The 18,937-nt window shown below is 33.0% G+C and overlaps 1 protein-coding gene across 6 annotated transcripts in view; it reads left to right on the forward strand.

Moving 5' to 3' along the window:
- Nucleotides 1–18,937, forward strand: part of CSMD3 (CUB and Sushi multiple domains 3) — a 1,242,277-nt gene that overhangs the window by 181,613 nt on the left and 1,041,727 nt on the right. For all 6 annotated transcript variants that reach the window (XM_027064013.2, XM_027064014.2, XM_027064015.2 and 3 more), the window contains exon 3: nt 6,380–6,492. In XM_027064013.2, the coding sequence (XP_026919814.1) occupies nt 6,380–6,492 (113 nt within the window). The remainder of the gene's footprint in view (nt 1–6,379; nt 6,493–18,937) is intronic.

Genomic DNA, 18,937 nt, shown 5'->3' on the forward strand with positions numbered 1-18,937 from the left:
TCATTTCAAGTGCATGATTTTTAAAACATACAACAGCCTCTGATAAATGCTTTGCCTAGTAAATAATAAAATGTTAAAATATATTTGAGGTGTATGTATGATTAGGAAGCAGGGAGAATAGATGCTATACATTAGAAACTATAAAACGTAGGATGAAAAATAAACAACATGTGTGCCATTCTGTCACATAAAAGGATCTACTGAAAAAAAATGGCCATAAACTAGCCCTGGGCCATGAGAAATATTCACCAAATAACAGTGAAATATGAAAAACAGAGGAAATGTTATAAATTTTTCATTAAGCTAAATGTCTTAAGAGGAAATGATTGTTCTGTAATCTGAGTTTACGTGCATATGTGCTAAATTTATGATGGTAGAAAATGGTGATTGTTTTGATAGCATAAAACAAAGTCACTACTTAAAATTAATAAATTTCATGAGCACCTGGGTGACTTAGTCGGTTAAGCGTCTGACTTTGGCTCAGGTCATGATCTAACAGTTCATGGGTTAGAGCCCCGCGTCAGGCTCTGTGTTGACAGCTGAGAGCCTGGAGTCTACTTTGTATTTGTGTCTCCCTCTGTCTCTGCCCCACACCCACTCACACTCTGTCTCTCTCTCAAAAATAAACAAACATTTTTAAAATTTTTAAAAATTAATACATTTCAATCCTCAGCCAATTTTTCTCAATTTTTAACATTTAAAAAAATAATATCTGAAGGAAATTTACATTGCATCATTCTAGGATTTGCTGATATATTTGCTGACTAATCTTACTTAGTTTTCCACTAGGAAAATCTCTTTGCTAACCACTAGTGATATTAGCTATAAATGCATCAACAAGTACAGATAGGCATTCCACATTACCTTCCTGGCCTTTAATTTAATGACCTTAAAACTGTGACACAGTTTTTACCAGTATCAACTACTTAAAGCCATCATGTGGGTAAAATTATGTCTTTATCTATTCCAAATATCTGTTAAGAAATTTATACAGGCATTGTGAAGAAACAAAAATGAATTAAATATGTACTGCCTCATGAAAAAATCACATTCCTTATGGTAAAAATCACTAGTGGAAAAGAAATACACTGGAGTTAGAAGTTATGGGTTTACTTCTTTGCTCCACTGCTCACCAGCAGTATGAATTTGAACTATTTACTGATCATTTTCGAACTGTGATTTCTTCAGTTGTAAGTCAGAGAAAATAGAGTTTCACTATGGTATTCTTTTCAAAGGAACATAAAATGCCATTCACTATGCAGTTTTAAAATACATCAATACGAGGAAATATAATTTATAATTCAATGAATTAACAATATATGCAAAACACCAAATTTCACAAGTATCTGAATCAGTACAAATGATTGATGGAAAAAGATCATACTTATCCATAAAAGACTGTGATTTCTAGATTACCTAGAAAACATGTTAATTTCAAGTACAATACATGTATATTTAAATATTATAATTCATAGTTCATATTAAAGATAAAAATCATATTAGGTTTACCTGAAAAGTAAGTTTTAAAACTATATAGTTATATCCTGAAAAATACTTCAAATAGAGGTGCCTAAGATACATGATCTCCTTTCAACTTTTGAGGTTACTATTATGGTGAAAATTATGTCTTAGTCAACAGGAATATCTATGTAGACTACATGAATTTTCTTAACAATTGGAGTCCCTTGACATTTTTATGATTTTTGAGAATGCTGTTCTAAGAACACAGTTTTTTTGTTTGAAAAAGCAAGTGCTCTGATGGCATTCACATTCTCCTACCACCCAAATTCATGAACTTAACAGCTGTTTATTGAGGGCCCTCCTACATGATAGATACTTCATGAAAGCACTGCTGATAAACTAGTGAGTTACAAGGAATGACTTCACAAAGGTTAGCATCCAAAGGAGAAAGAAAGATGCTTAATAAATAACTACACACAGAAATACTAACTTACAAAATGAAGTCTTATAAAGTATAGACATACAACAGAAATTTACTGGGGTTTTGGTTATAGACCACTGAAATAAAGTGAGTATCACAATAAAGCAAGTCAAATGAACTTCTTTCATTTCCCAGTGCATATAAAACTGTATTTACCCTATACTGTAATCTATTAAGTATGCATTATGTTAAAAAATGGACATTAAATATTTTAATTTAAAAAACGCTTTATTATTTAAAAATGCTAACCAATCTCTGAGCTTTCAGTGAGTCATAATCTTGTGCTAGTCGAGAGTCTTGCCACCATGTTGATGGCTGCTGACTGGTCAGGGTGGTGGTTGCTGAAGGCTGGAATGGCTGTGACAATTTCTTTTGTTTTTTAAGATCTTATTTATCTGTAATCTTTGATGTATATAAAAGCATAGCCTAGTATATGCTGGTATAAATGGCATATTTTAGGGGTGCCTGGGTGGCTCAGTCAGTTGAATGTCTGACTTTGGCTCAGGTCATGATCTCATGGTTCATGGGTTTGAGTCCCACATCGGGCTTTGCACTAACAGAAAGTAGCCTGCTTCAGATTCTCTGCCTCCTTCTTTGCCCCCTCCCCCACTTGTGTTCTCTCTCAAAAATAAACATTAAAAAGTAAAAAAAAAAATCTTAAATCAAGACTTGGACATTCAACCAACTGAGCCACCCCAGTTCCCCATATAATCTTTTATGTATTTGAAACTATAGCCTAGTATATTCTGGTTATAAGTGACATATTTTAAAAAACAAGGATACAAAAACATTGAAGATTAAAAGATGATCTAGATTAATTCTAATAAATTAAGTTATAGATTTATGAGTATCAAGATAAAGTTTACGATCAGATTATTAGAAATATAGTAGCACTTCATAAAGACAAAATATTCAATTTACTAGGAAATATAATCATTTAAACTGTACACACCTAATAATGTAGCCCCCAAATATATTTTAAAATGGACGTAACTACAAGGAAAACTATAAAAACTACAATCATATTGTGAGATTTTAGCATATCTCTTTCATCAACTAGTCTATCAGATTTTTAAATTATAGTTAGCAAAGAGAACACTTGAACATGATTAACAAATCTATCTAAAAGATATACTAAATGCTGCTCCTAGCCAATGATAAATACTCATTACAGTAGCCAGAGTGATCCTAGAATAATGGTTCTCTGGGAATGGATGAATATGTTAAATTGCATGGCAAAAATAACTACAAATGGGATCGAGACAGATGTTATAATAGGAAAATATCTGAATTATCAATTTGAACACAAACTAATTACATGAGCATGTAAAAGTTGAGAACTCTCTCCATCTGGAGGCAGAAGAAGAGGCAGCAGAAGGATGAAGTGGAAGGAAAGACTAAAGATATTTGAAGAAAGAGAACTCGCACTGCCCTTGCTGACTCTGAAAAAGCAGGAAGGGGGCCACAAACTGAGAAATGCAGGCAATCTCTAAAACCTGAGAATGACCCCAAGCCAACGTGACCTTAGTCCTACAACTGCACGGAATTTAAATCTGGCAACAGCTTTATAAATTTGGAAGTGAAAGCAGATATAGCTCCAGAGGTTCTAGAAGCAATGCAGCCCAGCTAACACTGATTTCAGCTTCATGAGACTCCAAGCAGAGAACCAGCTGAGCTATAGTCTACCAACCCCCACATAACTATGAGATAATAATGCACATTCAGTTTGTGTTAATTTGGATTAGGAATAGAAAAATAATATATTTTCCTTCATAAGAAAACTAGGCAAATAAAAATCACAATATCTGACCCATAAAACAAATCTTGAGAATCTCAAAGGATTCAATTCATACAGAAAATGTTATCCAATTGCAATGCAAATGAGATATACATGGTAAGCAGATATAACTAAAGCAACTCATTGGTTTATAATTTCAGAGATACACTTCTAACCAGGAGCCAAATAGGAAATCATGCAACTTACTCAGCAAAAAGAGAAAAAATTAAAGTTTTAAATGCTGATAAACCTTAGAGAAACTTCCAGATAAGTATGTACAAGTCAACTTCTGCAAGAATGTTGATGAAAACACACTGGACTGATCATAGACAACCCAAATGCCCATCAACTGTAGAATGTATAAATTTAGTGTGGTGTATTTATTGCAATAGATTCCTATACAGCAGTGGTTCTCAAAATGTGATCCATGGATGTTTGAAGGTCTTTAGGCACTTTTAGGGGTTCTACAAGATCACTGAACTAGCCACTTTTTCATGGAACACCTCTTTACTGGAGTGACTGACATAAATGTTAATCACATCTGTATGTCTGGCATATATTTTTTGAAACACACACACACACACACACACACACACACACACACACATCCCCACACCCATGCATATACACATGCAATGAACCTGAATTGTTACTTCAAGGGAAAACAACTGACAGGATCTGTTGTTAATGATGAAATCTGAGTTTACAAGTAAAAAAAAAATAGAATTTTGGAAAGCTTCAATCCATTACTGTAAGCTTTAAAGTTTCTCCAAGTTTAATGACTTTTCTAATGAGATCAGTAGCAATAAAAATAAATGTGATTTTTTGATAGTTTATAATAAAACGTAACATTTGGAAGATCTAACTCAAATGATCAATGCTTGTTAAATGTTGCCTGGATAAAAAGGACCCATTATAAGAACAAGGTGAAGCAATGAATTTTAATGCTACACAATACAACAATTAATTGATATGGCTTAAATTCAACATCGAAACTAACTTGTGAAGTTTTTGTGTAGTATCAAAAAAGAGCATCCACTTTAATCTGCAAAGGCTATTAGAAATAGCTTCCCTTTTCCAACCACACACTTAAGTGAGGCCAGAGTTCTTCATATCCATCAACCAAAATAATGTAATCCAAAATATTGAATAAAGAAGTAGATTTGAGAATCCAAATAATTTCTGCTAATAGACCAGATATTAAAAAGATTTCTAAAAAACAAAATACAAGGCATTCTTTTCATTTTTGTTTTGGAAAAGATACTTATCTTGAATTGAAATATGATTGACGTAAACATGTAATGTGCCTATTCTGGTTATTTTTAAATTAAGTAACAAATGCACACGTAAAAAACAGTTCTTAGTTTTATTTTAAATAGGGCAAATATTGGGGCGCCTGGATGGCTCAGTCAGTTGAGCAACTGATTTTGGTTCAGGTCATGATCTCACGTTTCGTGGGCTCAAGCCCATGTCAGGTTGTGCTGACAGCTTGGAGCCTGGAGCCTGATTCAGATTCTGTCTCCCTCTCTCTCTGGCCCAGTGCTACTCACATTCTGTCTGTCGGTCTCTCTCAAAAATAAACAAAACCTTAAAAAAATTTAAATATGGCACATGTTGATAAACCCCACAAAATCTTTTTGGGGTTCTTAATAATTTTTAGAGTATAAGCACACCTGAGACAAATGAGAGTTACTGTTATACGGCAATGAAATGTATGGTAATTTCAATGTAGATTAATCCTGTACAATGTTGGGCAAAAATAGCAATTACTGTGTATTTAAAAAGGTATAATTCCATTGCATAAAATTACTAATTCTTATTCTAATATTAATAATAAACATGATAAAGTAAAGAACATAAAAGGCAATTCATAGAAAAATTAAAAAGTATGTACTTTCATTAATTTTAGAAAAACTATATTCCATGTATGTGGTTTTCTTTAATTCTTAATTTCTCTTTTCTGGTTTAGAAAAAGTATCAGTTGTAAATTAATTACATAACCAAGCTTGTAACTATATCCAATAAAGTATTAGCAAAATAAGCACTACATTTTGGTAAAAAATCAAATATTTGTTTTGTAAAATATGCAATATAACCAAAAAGCAATTTGCATCTATTAGTTTTAATAGAACTAATTGAAATTTTAGAATATGATAAAGCAAAAAAATCACATCATTTGTAGACTCTTCAGTTTCAAGATGTCATATCTGGATCACATTTTTCCTTTAATATTAAATTTTAGTAAATACCACTCTTTTTATATATTCTAAACTATCAGGAAAAAAATTTATTGACAAAAATATCTTCTGCATATTCAGTTGTTAAAATCAGGAGCAAAAGATACCTAAACACACACACTCTCACAATTCATTTCCCAAAGTCTAAATTGATCAGTATTTTCATATAGATGACATATGTACTAGATACGATAGTTATGCACATTCATATATATGTAAATAACCATATATATACCTACAGGAATTGTTTTTGATGAGTGAGCTTTAATCAACATAAATTTGTTTATAAACCCTCACATACACACACATACACACTTATTTATACAAAGCTTGGGGATTTGATAAAATGACTTTTAATGCTCTTTCAACTCTATTAGGTAAAATGTCTATAACACTAACAATTAATTTCGTTTATGTTATTAGGTTAACAGGATTCCATCTGCCACCGCCAGTGACAAGTACCAAATCTGTGTTCTCACTACGTTTGACCAGTGATTTTGCAGTTAGCGCTCATGGGTTTAAAGTATATTATGAAGGTAAGTGATATTAACATAAAATGACCACTGCCCAGTGTAATTGAGTCAAACCAAACTTCTCTGGGGTGGAAATGGTAGAAGAATCACCAGACAGGAAAATATTATTTATCCTGTTAGCTCAAATCTTATCCTGAGGGTCACGTTAATCATCATTAACATACAATAAAATGATGGAATTGGTAGGCTTTAATGTTTCACTTGCAGTGTACCTGAAGAGAGGAAAATCTTTCCCTTAAGTCTTCTTAGGAGATGAGACCATGAAACGATTATGGGGTTAGACATTCCCAAAAGTGAACCGAATATGAGAGTAACAGGAAATTAGGTATGATTTGAGATTCAGGCATCAGACTCCACCCTATTTTCCTGTGTATTTTGCCTCTCTGCCAGAAAATAACCTGGTAATCTGTCTTCTCTGCAAGTTAAGAGTCAAGAAAAACAGTCTATTAAGAGACATGAGTTTATGTCTTCTATTCTAAGCCAGACTTTACAGTTCCACATATCCATAATCCCTAAAACCATAAAGTGTTACCTAAAACCATACCTAAATATCTAAAACCATAAAGGAAAACCAAGAAGTTCTTGACACTAAGGTTTTACCTGGAAGTTGGTACAAACTCATTTTGGCATCAAAACCTGACCGGAACTAACTGGAGGCCACTAATAACCTCTATTTATCCCACATAGTGTGGGTACTCAAGTTTCATTCTGCAAAGATTGTTTGATAATTCAGTGTACCACAGGCTCTGCTGATGGCGTTAAAAATGTATAGAATCTGCATGTGTTCCCTATTTACAATGTGAAAAAAAATCTGACGGTAAAAATACTCCATTCCCAAAGGTCTCAGATGGAGTTCATGGACTTGTAATTACTTCTTTAAGTTGCACCTAGTTTAGGGAAGACTCCCTCCCTACCTACGGGAATAGCATATCAGATATCAACTCACCTCCCAAGGGGACCATATTACCAGAATGTATCACACGAGATATAAAATTATCATAACAGATACATAAATACAGTAGCAGGGGTGGTTACTTTCTAAAGCACATTATAATTCAAAATATGATATGTTTAAAGAGAACACTGGAAAACAGACATAAAGTAGACTTGCTTTAGTATAAAGGTTAACAGTTTGCATGCGAGGAAAGTTTTAAAACAAACATTTCATCTTAGTGCTATCTTTCTCACTAGAAAAAAAATCCTCTAGCAAACAAATGAGTAAAAATATTTTCTCCCTTTTATACCCTAAATAATGACACATCACAGCAGTTTTTACACTATTTTCTACCTAATACATTTCTTAACTATCTTTTGTCTAGCAGTGGAGGCTGTGTTCTAACACTTACTTTCCTCCGTTGTGCTAGTAATAATCCTTATTTTTCTAAGGTGATTTCACAATAATTGAGTATTTTATCTTGGCAACTTAATTCATAGTTTAAAACACTACAAACACAAATGTTTAATTTTAAGTATAATTTTGGCAATATTGAAGGAGTTAGTAATACAATAATTTTCCATTAGAGGCTCCTTAATAGAAAACCCGTACTCTGTTCATCAAAATATAAATATATTTTAGGCTGGTCGATTCTTTCAGTAAGTACTAAGTATACTAAAAATGTAGTAGCTTGGAACATGAGTTAAGATGTTGCCGAGTTTTCTGGTTTGGCTGTCAAGTGTCATGAAATACACTCAAAACTATTTTCAAAGCTCTCTATTCTTTCTAGATGCACAACATTAAATTTCTGTCTTTTCTGCTTTTCAAGTGTCATGAAATACACTCAAAACTATTTTCAAAGCTCTCCATTCTTTCGAGATGCACAACATTAAATTTCTGTCTTTTCTGCTTTGTAAAAATGTATTCATATATCTTTATGACACTTAAATGTTTTGGAGGTCCTGACTTAAAATATAAGGTATTAGACGTCCATATAGTATTGAGGGATTGGTATTCATACTGCAGAACATCTTCAAGCATTGATTTGTGATAGTACCTTCCACCATGTTTACTAGCTTTCTATTGGTACTTAACAAATGAACACAAATTTAGCATCTTAAAACAAAAATATACTAACTCACAGTCCTGGAGCTGAGAAGTCCTGGTGATCTCTGCTAGTTTCTCCGTTCAGGGTCTCGCAAGGCTGAAATAAAAATGTCAGCTGGTTGGTCTCTTATCAGAAGGCTCTGGAAAGAAACTAGTGCCCAATGGTCCTAAAGACCTCTCTCTTCCTTGTTCTTGGGCTCTAAGTGTGAGAGCCAGCAACTGCTGCACCGTATCTTTCTCATTGTTGAAATCTCTCTGATTTCCCCTTCCCCATGTAAAATTTGCGAAGCTTAATTACATTTGCAAGGTTCTTTTTGTCATGTCCTGTGACATATTCAGCGGTTGGAGAGATATTGGGAGGTAACAGGTGGGAGGGGAGAGAAGATGGGCGTCATTTACCCTACCACACTAGTTAACATTTTCTAGAGGGAGTAGTTCTGAGTTGTTATTAATTTAACCATGGCCAACGATACTGTCAAGGCCAGCAGGTGTGGTGGCCTCTCATTCTCATATCCTCTTGGCTATGTTCCAGGCCCCACAGTGAATGCCTAAAAACGTGGATAGTACCAAACTCTGTATATACTTTATTTTCTCTTACACATACATACTAAAGTTTAGTTTATAAATTAGGCATAGTAAGAAGTTAACAATAAAATGAATAATTATACTAATATACTGTAACTAAAGTTACGTGAACTGCGGCGCTCGCTCTCTCAAAATATTGTACTATACTCACCTTCCTTATGACGCTGTGAGATGATAGAATGCCTACGTGACCAAGTGAGGGGAATGACGTAAGCACTGTAGTGTAGAGTTATGCTACAATTGAACCTCTGATGATTCGTCAGAAGGACCGTTGGCTCAGAGACCACAGTTCACGCCAGGTAACCTAAACCGACAATAGCGAATCTGCAGAAAGTGAAACTGGAGATAAGGCAGGACGTCCAGGAAATGTAGTTAAAAGTTTCAAAGCCCGTATTTCACACCCTTACGTTTTTTTAATGTTTGGTTATTTACTTTGGGGGGTGAGGGGATAGGCGTACGTGCGCGTGATAATGTAAGTGGGCGAGGGGCAGAGAGAGAGGGAGAAAGAATCCAAAGCAGGCTCTGCTGTCAGCGCAGAGCCTAACAGCAGGACTTGATTCCACAACCTGTAAGATCATCACCTGAGCCAAAATCAATAGTGGGTGGATTAATTGGCTAAGCACTCAGGTGCCCCAACACCCCTACGTTTTGAATCCAAGCTATCATACCACAATTACCTCAAATTCCAACTCTGGACCCTACTGAATCTACTAATCCGGACATTTCCTCTAAATTTACACCTGCATGATTTTTTATGTTTTCATTTTATTTTTCAGATGATCCTAATATCTGAATCTCATTTATTTTCATTCCATTTTCCTGTATATAATCATTTACAGTTTTTTTTAATTAAAGTGTGGTTGAGACATGCTGTTACATTAGTTTCAGGTGTACAACATAGTGATCCAACAAGCTTATAGACGCTGTGCTCATCACACGTATAGTTACCATCTGTCACCATACAACCCTATTAGAATACCGTTGACTGTATTTCTTATGGTTTACCTTTCATCTTAATCTTTTAAAATGTCCTTAAATCTCGTCCTTGTGTATTAGAATTTATGAGATTTCTATTTATTACTAATAGTTGTGAATTTATCTGTGTTTATCAATCTGCCGACACTGGACCACGCATATCAGAACCATCTGGATAATTTGTTAAAATGTAAAATATAGAATTCTTGGCTCCAATTACATATCCTGAATCACACTGTGGAGTGAAGTCCTAGAATATGCATTTCAATTCCAATTGCAAATCCAAAATAGAATAAATAAATGATAAATGTAAGTCAGTCTCTGATCTTCACAGAACCCAGTTTTTAAAATCCTTTATTGTCCTATTACAGCCCATTTACTTAAAAACTGTCCCTGTTTCCTAAAATTTTGATCAGGTTGACTTGAAACATTTTTCTTTTAAACTTCTTGAAGTCCAAGTTGTGAGTTGTTAAATTTCTGTGGAAAATTTCCCCATTAAAACTAGCTGTATATATCTTTATCTTTTCTCATTACTGTCTATCATACACCTCTATATCTTGTCACTATTTCCCAAAGTCTGTTTTACAGGACTTTTGTTTCATTTGTTTATGTTAATAAAAATAAATGAGTAAAATAGTGTTCTATGAAACAATAAATTTGAGAAAAACTAATGTATACCATGTTGGATAGTCATATAACCATTTTTCAAAATTTCATTGAGATAAACCTGATTAAGATCTGTGTTCTACAGAATACACAATGAGAAATGTGCTTATATCTTTTCTAAATCTGCCAAACAACTCAAAATATATTCCAGTTTCTACTAAAAAGCTATTTTGTGTAATAGAATTATTTTGCATTTTGCTTCAAAGATGCATAATCATTCTTTATAGGTAAAAGAGCATATAGTTACATACTATGGGATATTTTACCCTTTTAGAATCATTTATTGTGGAAACAAAGTAATATAATGAAAGCATATTGTGGATCATGTATATATAAATATTATATATATGATAGTAAGTGGTTACTCTAATGTTTATGAGAATCTCAATAAATAATTTCAGCATAATCAGTGAGCCAATTCAATGATCAGAAACAGACTTAAAATTGCAGTCTTGAAAACTCACTTCAAACACAAGGTAGTTGTTATGCCTTAATGATTATTGATCTGTATGACCAAGTAATTAAGAAAACATAGGGTTAAAATGTTCACCTTTAGAAAATATCCAGTTAAATCATTTTCACATTTTAATTCAGAAGTACAAAAATTTGGCTAATAACACTACTATTACTAGGTAACATTTACTGAGTTATTTCTTTGGGCCAATCACAGTGCTAAACATTTTACAAGTATTTTCTCACCCTAGAAAATTATATGAAAAATGTAATGAGCAATAATTTAACAAAAAATTCAGGTTAATATAAAAATATGTTTAAATGACCTACAAATGTAAACCCATAAAAATATGTTTAAATCATCTACAAATGTAAACCAGACCTACAAATGTAAACCCATAAAGATATGTTTAAATTATCTACAAATGTAAACCATATACATTTTCGAGACATTTTATATCTAACTATAAACCGTAATTCCATTTATAGTTAAATGGATATGATCACATAGAGTTTAGTACAAAGAGTATTAAAAAATAAAAATTACTGATAATGTATATTAAAACAATATGAACATAAAAGCTGAAATGTATTCTTATTTATTTATTTACTTACTTATTTGAAAGAGAGAGAGAGAGAGTGCAAGTGGGGGAGAGGGGCTGTGGGAGAGAGAGAGAATCTTACTTTTAGGTTCCACACTCAGTGCAGACCTGATCCCAGAACACTGGGATCATGACCTGAGCGAAAATCAATAGTTGGATGCTCAAAGGGCTGAACCACCCAAGAGCCCCCATTCTTATGTATATTATATGTGACCTATATATTCTTTGTCCTTTTTAAATACTTGACATACAAATGAATATTTATACTACTTACTATTCTGTTTAACTATCTGTCACAGATGTTTACTAAAAGTTTATCCTTGAGAAAAAAAAATGACATTAGTGATTTTTAATTTTAGGGGTTCTTTTCAATTCCTAAGCTTTAAAAATTTAAATTGCAGTACCATGAAATTTCTTGAAGAGTTTATAACCTAGGATCAAGTTAATTATACTTCTGACCAGACAGTTGAATTGTAGCAAGAGAAATTTATGTAATTAAATCACATATATTAAACAGGTTGGTAGCAATAAAGGTAAGTTGGGTTCATAAAAGAAGTTAATGGATCATCACCTTAAATACTTCTAAGAATAAATGAAAGATATTACATTAAAAAAACCCACAGATGTCATACATGTAAAGACATTTTCTCCTCTTGATCAAATTCAAATCTTTTGCCTTTCATAGTCAACCTACTTAGGCACAGAAACATCCTAATCCTAAACTGACCTTCTAAGTCATGATTGTCTTTTCTCCCTTTTAAAGAGTTGGAAGTGTTCAAAATCCCAAATTAGAGAATGACACCTTTTTCATAAATATCATCTACAGAATGAAGTTAAAGGATACAGTATTATAATAAATATGTGGATGGCTTTAAACAATAGTTTATTAAATTTTGAGTTGTTTTACCTCTATTATCCAGGAAGATATAAATCACTTTCATGGTGCTCACAACAAAACTTCAATAGTACTATCAATTTGTAAATGCTTTCAGACTTTTCAATATTTCAGCACAGTGTAGCATACACAACCTCCACAGCTACATGGTTTTCCAGTATTGTTTCTCACCTATTACCTTAATTTATAAAATAGTCACATGAACATGAATTAAATTTCTACATGTGCTATGCTATTTAAACTCTTCTACAGTACATCTCTGTCTCTTATGCCCTGAACACCTGTACACACCTTTGTGACCCATGAATTTCTTATTCTTCCAGACTTGGTGCAAGCCTTAATCATTTCTGGAAAGTCATTTAGGGAATCTAGAATTGAACCCAAAATGTTCAATGATGTTTTTTCTATGTGCTCAGATATGTACACACCTTGCCACAATACTATATATTACCATTTTGTGTGATTTTGCTCACACTAGGCTATGAGAAGCTTAAGGGTATAGAATTGATTTTACTTATTTTGCAAACATGCCTGTTGGCATATGGAAAGTAGTTACTACATGCTTGTAAAACTCACCTGATATATAGGATATCTAATAATTTCATCAGTAGTGAGGACAAATTTAATGCATCTCCCACTTTCCAAGAATTAAAACGCCACTCAGTGTCTTAAAGGGCAGACGTAGGCTATGTTTAACCACTTAGAACTTGTGATATTAATTGGTATTTACCTGGAAAAGGTAAGATTTAGTGAAATTTAAGGACTTTTCTTTGAAAAAGCCATAAATGTTAGGTAACATTATTTTTCTTTTAAGCATATTTTCTTTGCTGAAAAATCTTTACTTTCTTGAAGTAAATAGTTTCTTTATGAAGTATTTTTAAAAACATAAAACCGTTCATATAGGATAAAAGGAATATTAAGATGAACATGAAAAATTGCTAGAACCAGTGATATACAAACTATTTAATCTTTGTGCCTCATGTGGAAAAAATAGGATAATGTTGAAGATTGTATTCTATTCCCCAGAAATTGAATTATTAAACTTCTCATTTCACATTGAATTTCTTTCTTTCATATATGTTGCTAAATGTATTGTGTATGTCAATTGCTATAATTTATCATTTTTATTTTGAATGTTAGAATGAAGTTTGAGACAGTGATAATTTAAGATTCTAATTATATGTGAAATATTTTTTGTGTGTTTCATACATTCAAATACCATACATTGTGATAAGTTGTTATAATTGGTAGCTTATAAGAAAATATACTATATGATTGATTAAAAAAATAATTTTTGATGCTGTCCAGTTCTCTGAGCATCATTATCTAAAGAGACTATCTTTTTTCCATTGGATACTCTTTCCTGCTTTGTTCAAGAGTAGTTGGCATATATTTGTGGGTCCATTTCTGGGCTCTCTATTCTATTCCATTGGTCTACGTGTCTGTTTTTTGCCAATACCATACTATTTTGATGATTATAGCTTTGTATGTAATACAGGCGAAAGTCCAGGATTGTGATGCCATCAGCTTTGGTTTTCTTTGTCAACATTACTTTGGATATTCAGGATCTTTTGTGGTTCCATACAAATTTTAGGATTGTTTGTTCTAGCCCTGTGAAGAATGCTGGTGCTATTTTGATTGGGATTACATTGAATGTGTAGATTGCTTTGGATAGTATTGACATTTTAACAATATTTGTTCTTCTAATCCATGAGCATGGAATGTTTTTTCATTTATTTGTGTATTCTTCAATTTCCTTCATAAGCTTTCTATAGTTTTCAGAGTACATACCTTTTACTTCTTTGGTTTGGTTTATTCCTAGGTATTTTATGTTTTTGGTGCAATTGTAAATGGGATTGATTCCTTAATATCTCTTTCTGTTGCTTCATTATTGGTGTATAGAAATGAAACTGATTTCTGTACATCGATTTTATAACATGTAGAAGAATGAAACTGGACCACTTTCTTACATCATAAGCAAAAATAAATTAAAAAATGGATGAAAGTCCTAAATGTGAGACAGGAAACCATCAAAGTCCTAGAAAACAGGCAGCAACCTCTTTGACCTGGGCCACAGCAACTTCATACTTGACATGTCTCTGAAAGCAAGGTAAATAAAAGCAAAAATGAACTATTGGGACCTCATCAAGCTAAAAAGCTTCAGCACAGTGAAGGAAACAATCAACAAAACTAAAAGGCATCCTAAAGAATTGGAGAAGACATTTGCAAATGACATATCAGATAAAGGGTTAGTATCAAAAAAACTATAAAGAACTTTCCAAACTCAACACCCAAAAAACAATAATGCAGTGAAGAAATGGGCAAAAGTCATGAATAGACACTTTTCCAAAGAAGACATCCAAATGCCAAACAGACACATGAAAAGATGCTCAACATTGCTCATCATTAGGGAAATACAAATCAAAATCACGTTGAGATACCACCTCACACTGGTGGCTAAAATGGCTAGAGTGGCTAAAATGAACAACTCAGGAAAAAATAGATGTTGGTGAGGATATGGAGAAAAGGGAACCTTTTTGCAGTGTTGGTGACAATGCAATCAGGTGCAGTCACTCTAGAGGTTCCCCCCAAATTAATTACAGGTTCCCCCAAATTAATTAGAGGTTCCCCCAAAATATAATTACGTGTGACCCAGAAATTGCAGTACTAGGAATTTATCCAAAGGATACAGTAGGGCTGATTTGAAGGAGCACATGCATCCCAATGTTTATAGCAGTGCTATCAACAATAGCCAAATTATGGAAAGAGCCCAAATGTCCATGAACTGATGAATGGATAAGGAAAATGTGGTATGTATATACAATGGAATACTACTCAACGAATGAAAATGAATGAAATCTTGCCATTTGAAACAACGTGGATGGAACTGGAGGGTACTATGCTAAACAAAGTAAGTCAGCCAGAGAGAGACAGATATCATATGATTTCACTCATGTGTGGAATTTGAGAAACTTAACAGATGACCACAGGGGAAGGGAAGGAAAAATAAGATAAAAACAGAAAGGGATGCAACCTGTAAGAGACTCTCAAATGCAGAAAATAAACTGGGGGTTAAGGGGGATGGAGGAGTTAGGAGGAAGGGGAAAATGGGTGATGGGCATTGAGGAGGGCCCTTGTTGGGATGAGCACTTGGTGTCGTATGTAAGTGATGAATCATGGGGATCTGCTCCTGAAGCCAAGACTATACTGTATGTTAGCTAACTTAAGAATATATTTAAAAAAAAGAAATTAAATTTTGAATATATCTTGATTTCCCCCTTCTAAAATGTAGTAAGTTAGAAAAACATAACTTTATGTTTATTATTTGACTATAAGTATCATGGCATAACACAAAAAATTAAATCTAAAGTTATTTCTTCCTTATAAAAATAGTTATGTGCCTTAACAGGGTATCATTTAATATCATAAAAAGTTAATGTAGATAAAATGCAAAGATTTCAATAGGAATAATAAACAGCATCAATTATTTTGATTCATAAATATGAATACTGTATTAGATAAAATTATATTTCCCATGGAAAAATAATTGTTGTATAATCCCAATGTCAGTACTTGTTACACGGCTTTCAGTTTTAAGATGGATTTTTTGGTAAATTTCCCTCTACCACATAGGAAAACAGGTTACAAAATGCATTAAAAATTTATTCAATATTCCAATGAAAATTATAACTTTACATACAGTGTGATATTTTATCTAGAACATTCTTTAAATTTGTTATACCTTTTAATCATATTTTTAAAAAGTCAACCTCTAATCCTAACACGTGTGGGAAGCTGTTATCAAACCTCAGTTAATGGAATCTCATGGTGGGAAAAGAAGACACAAAAAGCATGTTGTTTATTTGGTTATAGGAGGTGCAAAATCATAATTATTTCCTTACAGTGGTTTGATGAATATTCCTATTTTCTTACCAGGTATTGACCAGGGACTTTCCTTAGTTTGCATAGGATTCCTGTTGGTTCCTTACCATTACTCCCACCACAGGCAGTTCAAAACCTGGCTTTCTTCCAACTCAGCTGGAGCACATCTGTCTAACTTTACCTCCCTCTCCAGTTTGCTAGTAAAGAGTGCTAGTAGCGTAACATAATCACAGGAGGGACTGTCCCATCACCATTGCCATCAAATGTAACCTAATTTACATGAGGGCAACATTCTCATCATATCTGTAGATTCCACCTTAAAATCCTGCCTAGTATATCATGGTGAGTCATTTATGTGATGTGATCACTCATTTATGTGATGGCTCAAAATAAGATAGAAAATACAGGAGAGAAAGAACAGAAGGTTTGAAGATGCATTTTATAATTAATCAAACTAAGTTGATCCATTTTTACCCAAAAAGATAATGTATTCTTGACTTTTTTTTTCCTCCTTACTTTGGTAAATTGATTTCTTTTAGGTTAGTAAATAGCAAATCTTTTCTATGGCATAGATTAGATACATTTTAAGTATAATATGATGTGTTTCAAATTTTTATTTTTCAAGAGGATCACATTTTAATATGAATGAATTTCTAACATAGCATGTCTTTCTTAGTGAAAAATACAGGGTAATAGATATAATTTTAAAGTGCTGAACATAGCATTGCAGGACTCAATATTTAATGTTGACTTTATCACTCAGTTTCTGTGAGACTCAGTTTTTCATAATGTAAAATGAGTAATATAATACTGATTCTACAAGGTGTTTTGAAGATCTGGGGAGTTAATGATACAACATTCACAGAGCAGTGCCAAATATGTAAAGAGCATTCAATAAATGTTAGCTAATATATTTGCTATTCTGTTGTATATATTCAAAATTACATATTAATAATTATATATTCAATATAATGCATTGAATATACAATATTCAATAGCATATATTAATATAATATTTATACAATAATATTAAATACTGAACACATAATATTAATATATAGTCAGCACTATATGTTTGTTATATATCCATATACTCATATATATTATAATGCATTTTTATGTCATATAAAGTCTTCAAATTTCCATTTTCTCAAAAGGATCACTGTATCCAAGTATTTGGTTTCTCTTTCTTACAAAGTTGTTCAAATCATGAAATGGAAGTGACAATTTTTCCAAGTGTTATCTGGGCTAAATAAGTTATGCAGTAGCACCCTGATCTAGTTTTTCCCAGAATCAAAGTGCTAATGGAGTATTAACCCATTTTCAGTGTGAACCAAAGGAAGAAATGACACTTTTCACACATGCACACACACACACAGTGCTGTTCCAGTGACAAAGGTCAAAATCCTGACAGAGGCTAAAAGAAGTAATCTGCTCAAGAGTTGCAGCTCTGAAGTAACAGGTCAGTACTAGAGACAGAACTGATGCGTGATGAGGCAGTCATTCCAACAGATCAGCAGAGAACGCTCAATGGAAGAATGCCAAGTCTTTTGTATAAATTAAATAGTAATAATTTTATCAATACAATCCTTTAAACAGGTGCTTAGACAGAATTTCAAAAACTTTATGAGTAATTATAAGGACCCAGGGGCAAAGGAAAACATCTTGGTACAGATACGGTGGCTAGAAAAGATGATGTCTAGAACTGAAGGTAGCAATACGTGTCAAACTATAATGCAATGTTGGTGTGGTCATTTTGGTAAATAGAATTATTTTCTTCAAGTGACAAAGGATTAATCTAAACTACTGACCCATCTGTAAAAACTTTATAGTTCAACATCAAGAACTGTGAAGGTTCTGAGGTTTTGCCCAACTTGAAAGGTAACCAGTTAGCCTGGCACAATTTTATGGCTGCTGACAGAAGACACCAAACTACGGAGTCAGGGACAAAGGACTTTATTATATTGCTATTACAGATAGCAATACAAATAGCCAGAGTATCAGCAATTGTTCAGATTCTCAGAACCTCAATTATCACAGAATAAGTAGGACAGACAATGCCCACATACACAGTGGGTTGTGCTACAGAAAATGAACTCTGAACTTAGGAAACCAGTATCTTTCAGAGTAGATAGTAAGTAAATCAGCCCTTTTCTCTGGAGGGAGATAATATTTCCATATTGCTTCTGAACAATCAGTACATCTGCTTATAAGATATGGAAAACATGACAGGCGTAAGGAAAATTATTTCCCAGCATGTGTGTATAAGTATCTGGATTCAGTAAATTTTAGATAGATTTCAATCACCTTAAAAATGCCAAATTAAAGAGACTTTTAAGAATCATTTTA

The sequence above is a fragment of the Acinonyx jubatus genome, chromosome F2 (assembly GCF_027475565.1).
Source record: "Acinonyx jubatus isolate Ajub_Pintada_27869175 chromosome F2, VMU_Ajub_asm_v1.0, whole genome shotgun sequence".
Lineage (NCBI taxonomy): Eukaryota > Metazoa > Chordata > Mammalia > Carnivora > Felidae > Acinonyx > Acinonyx jubatus.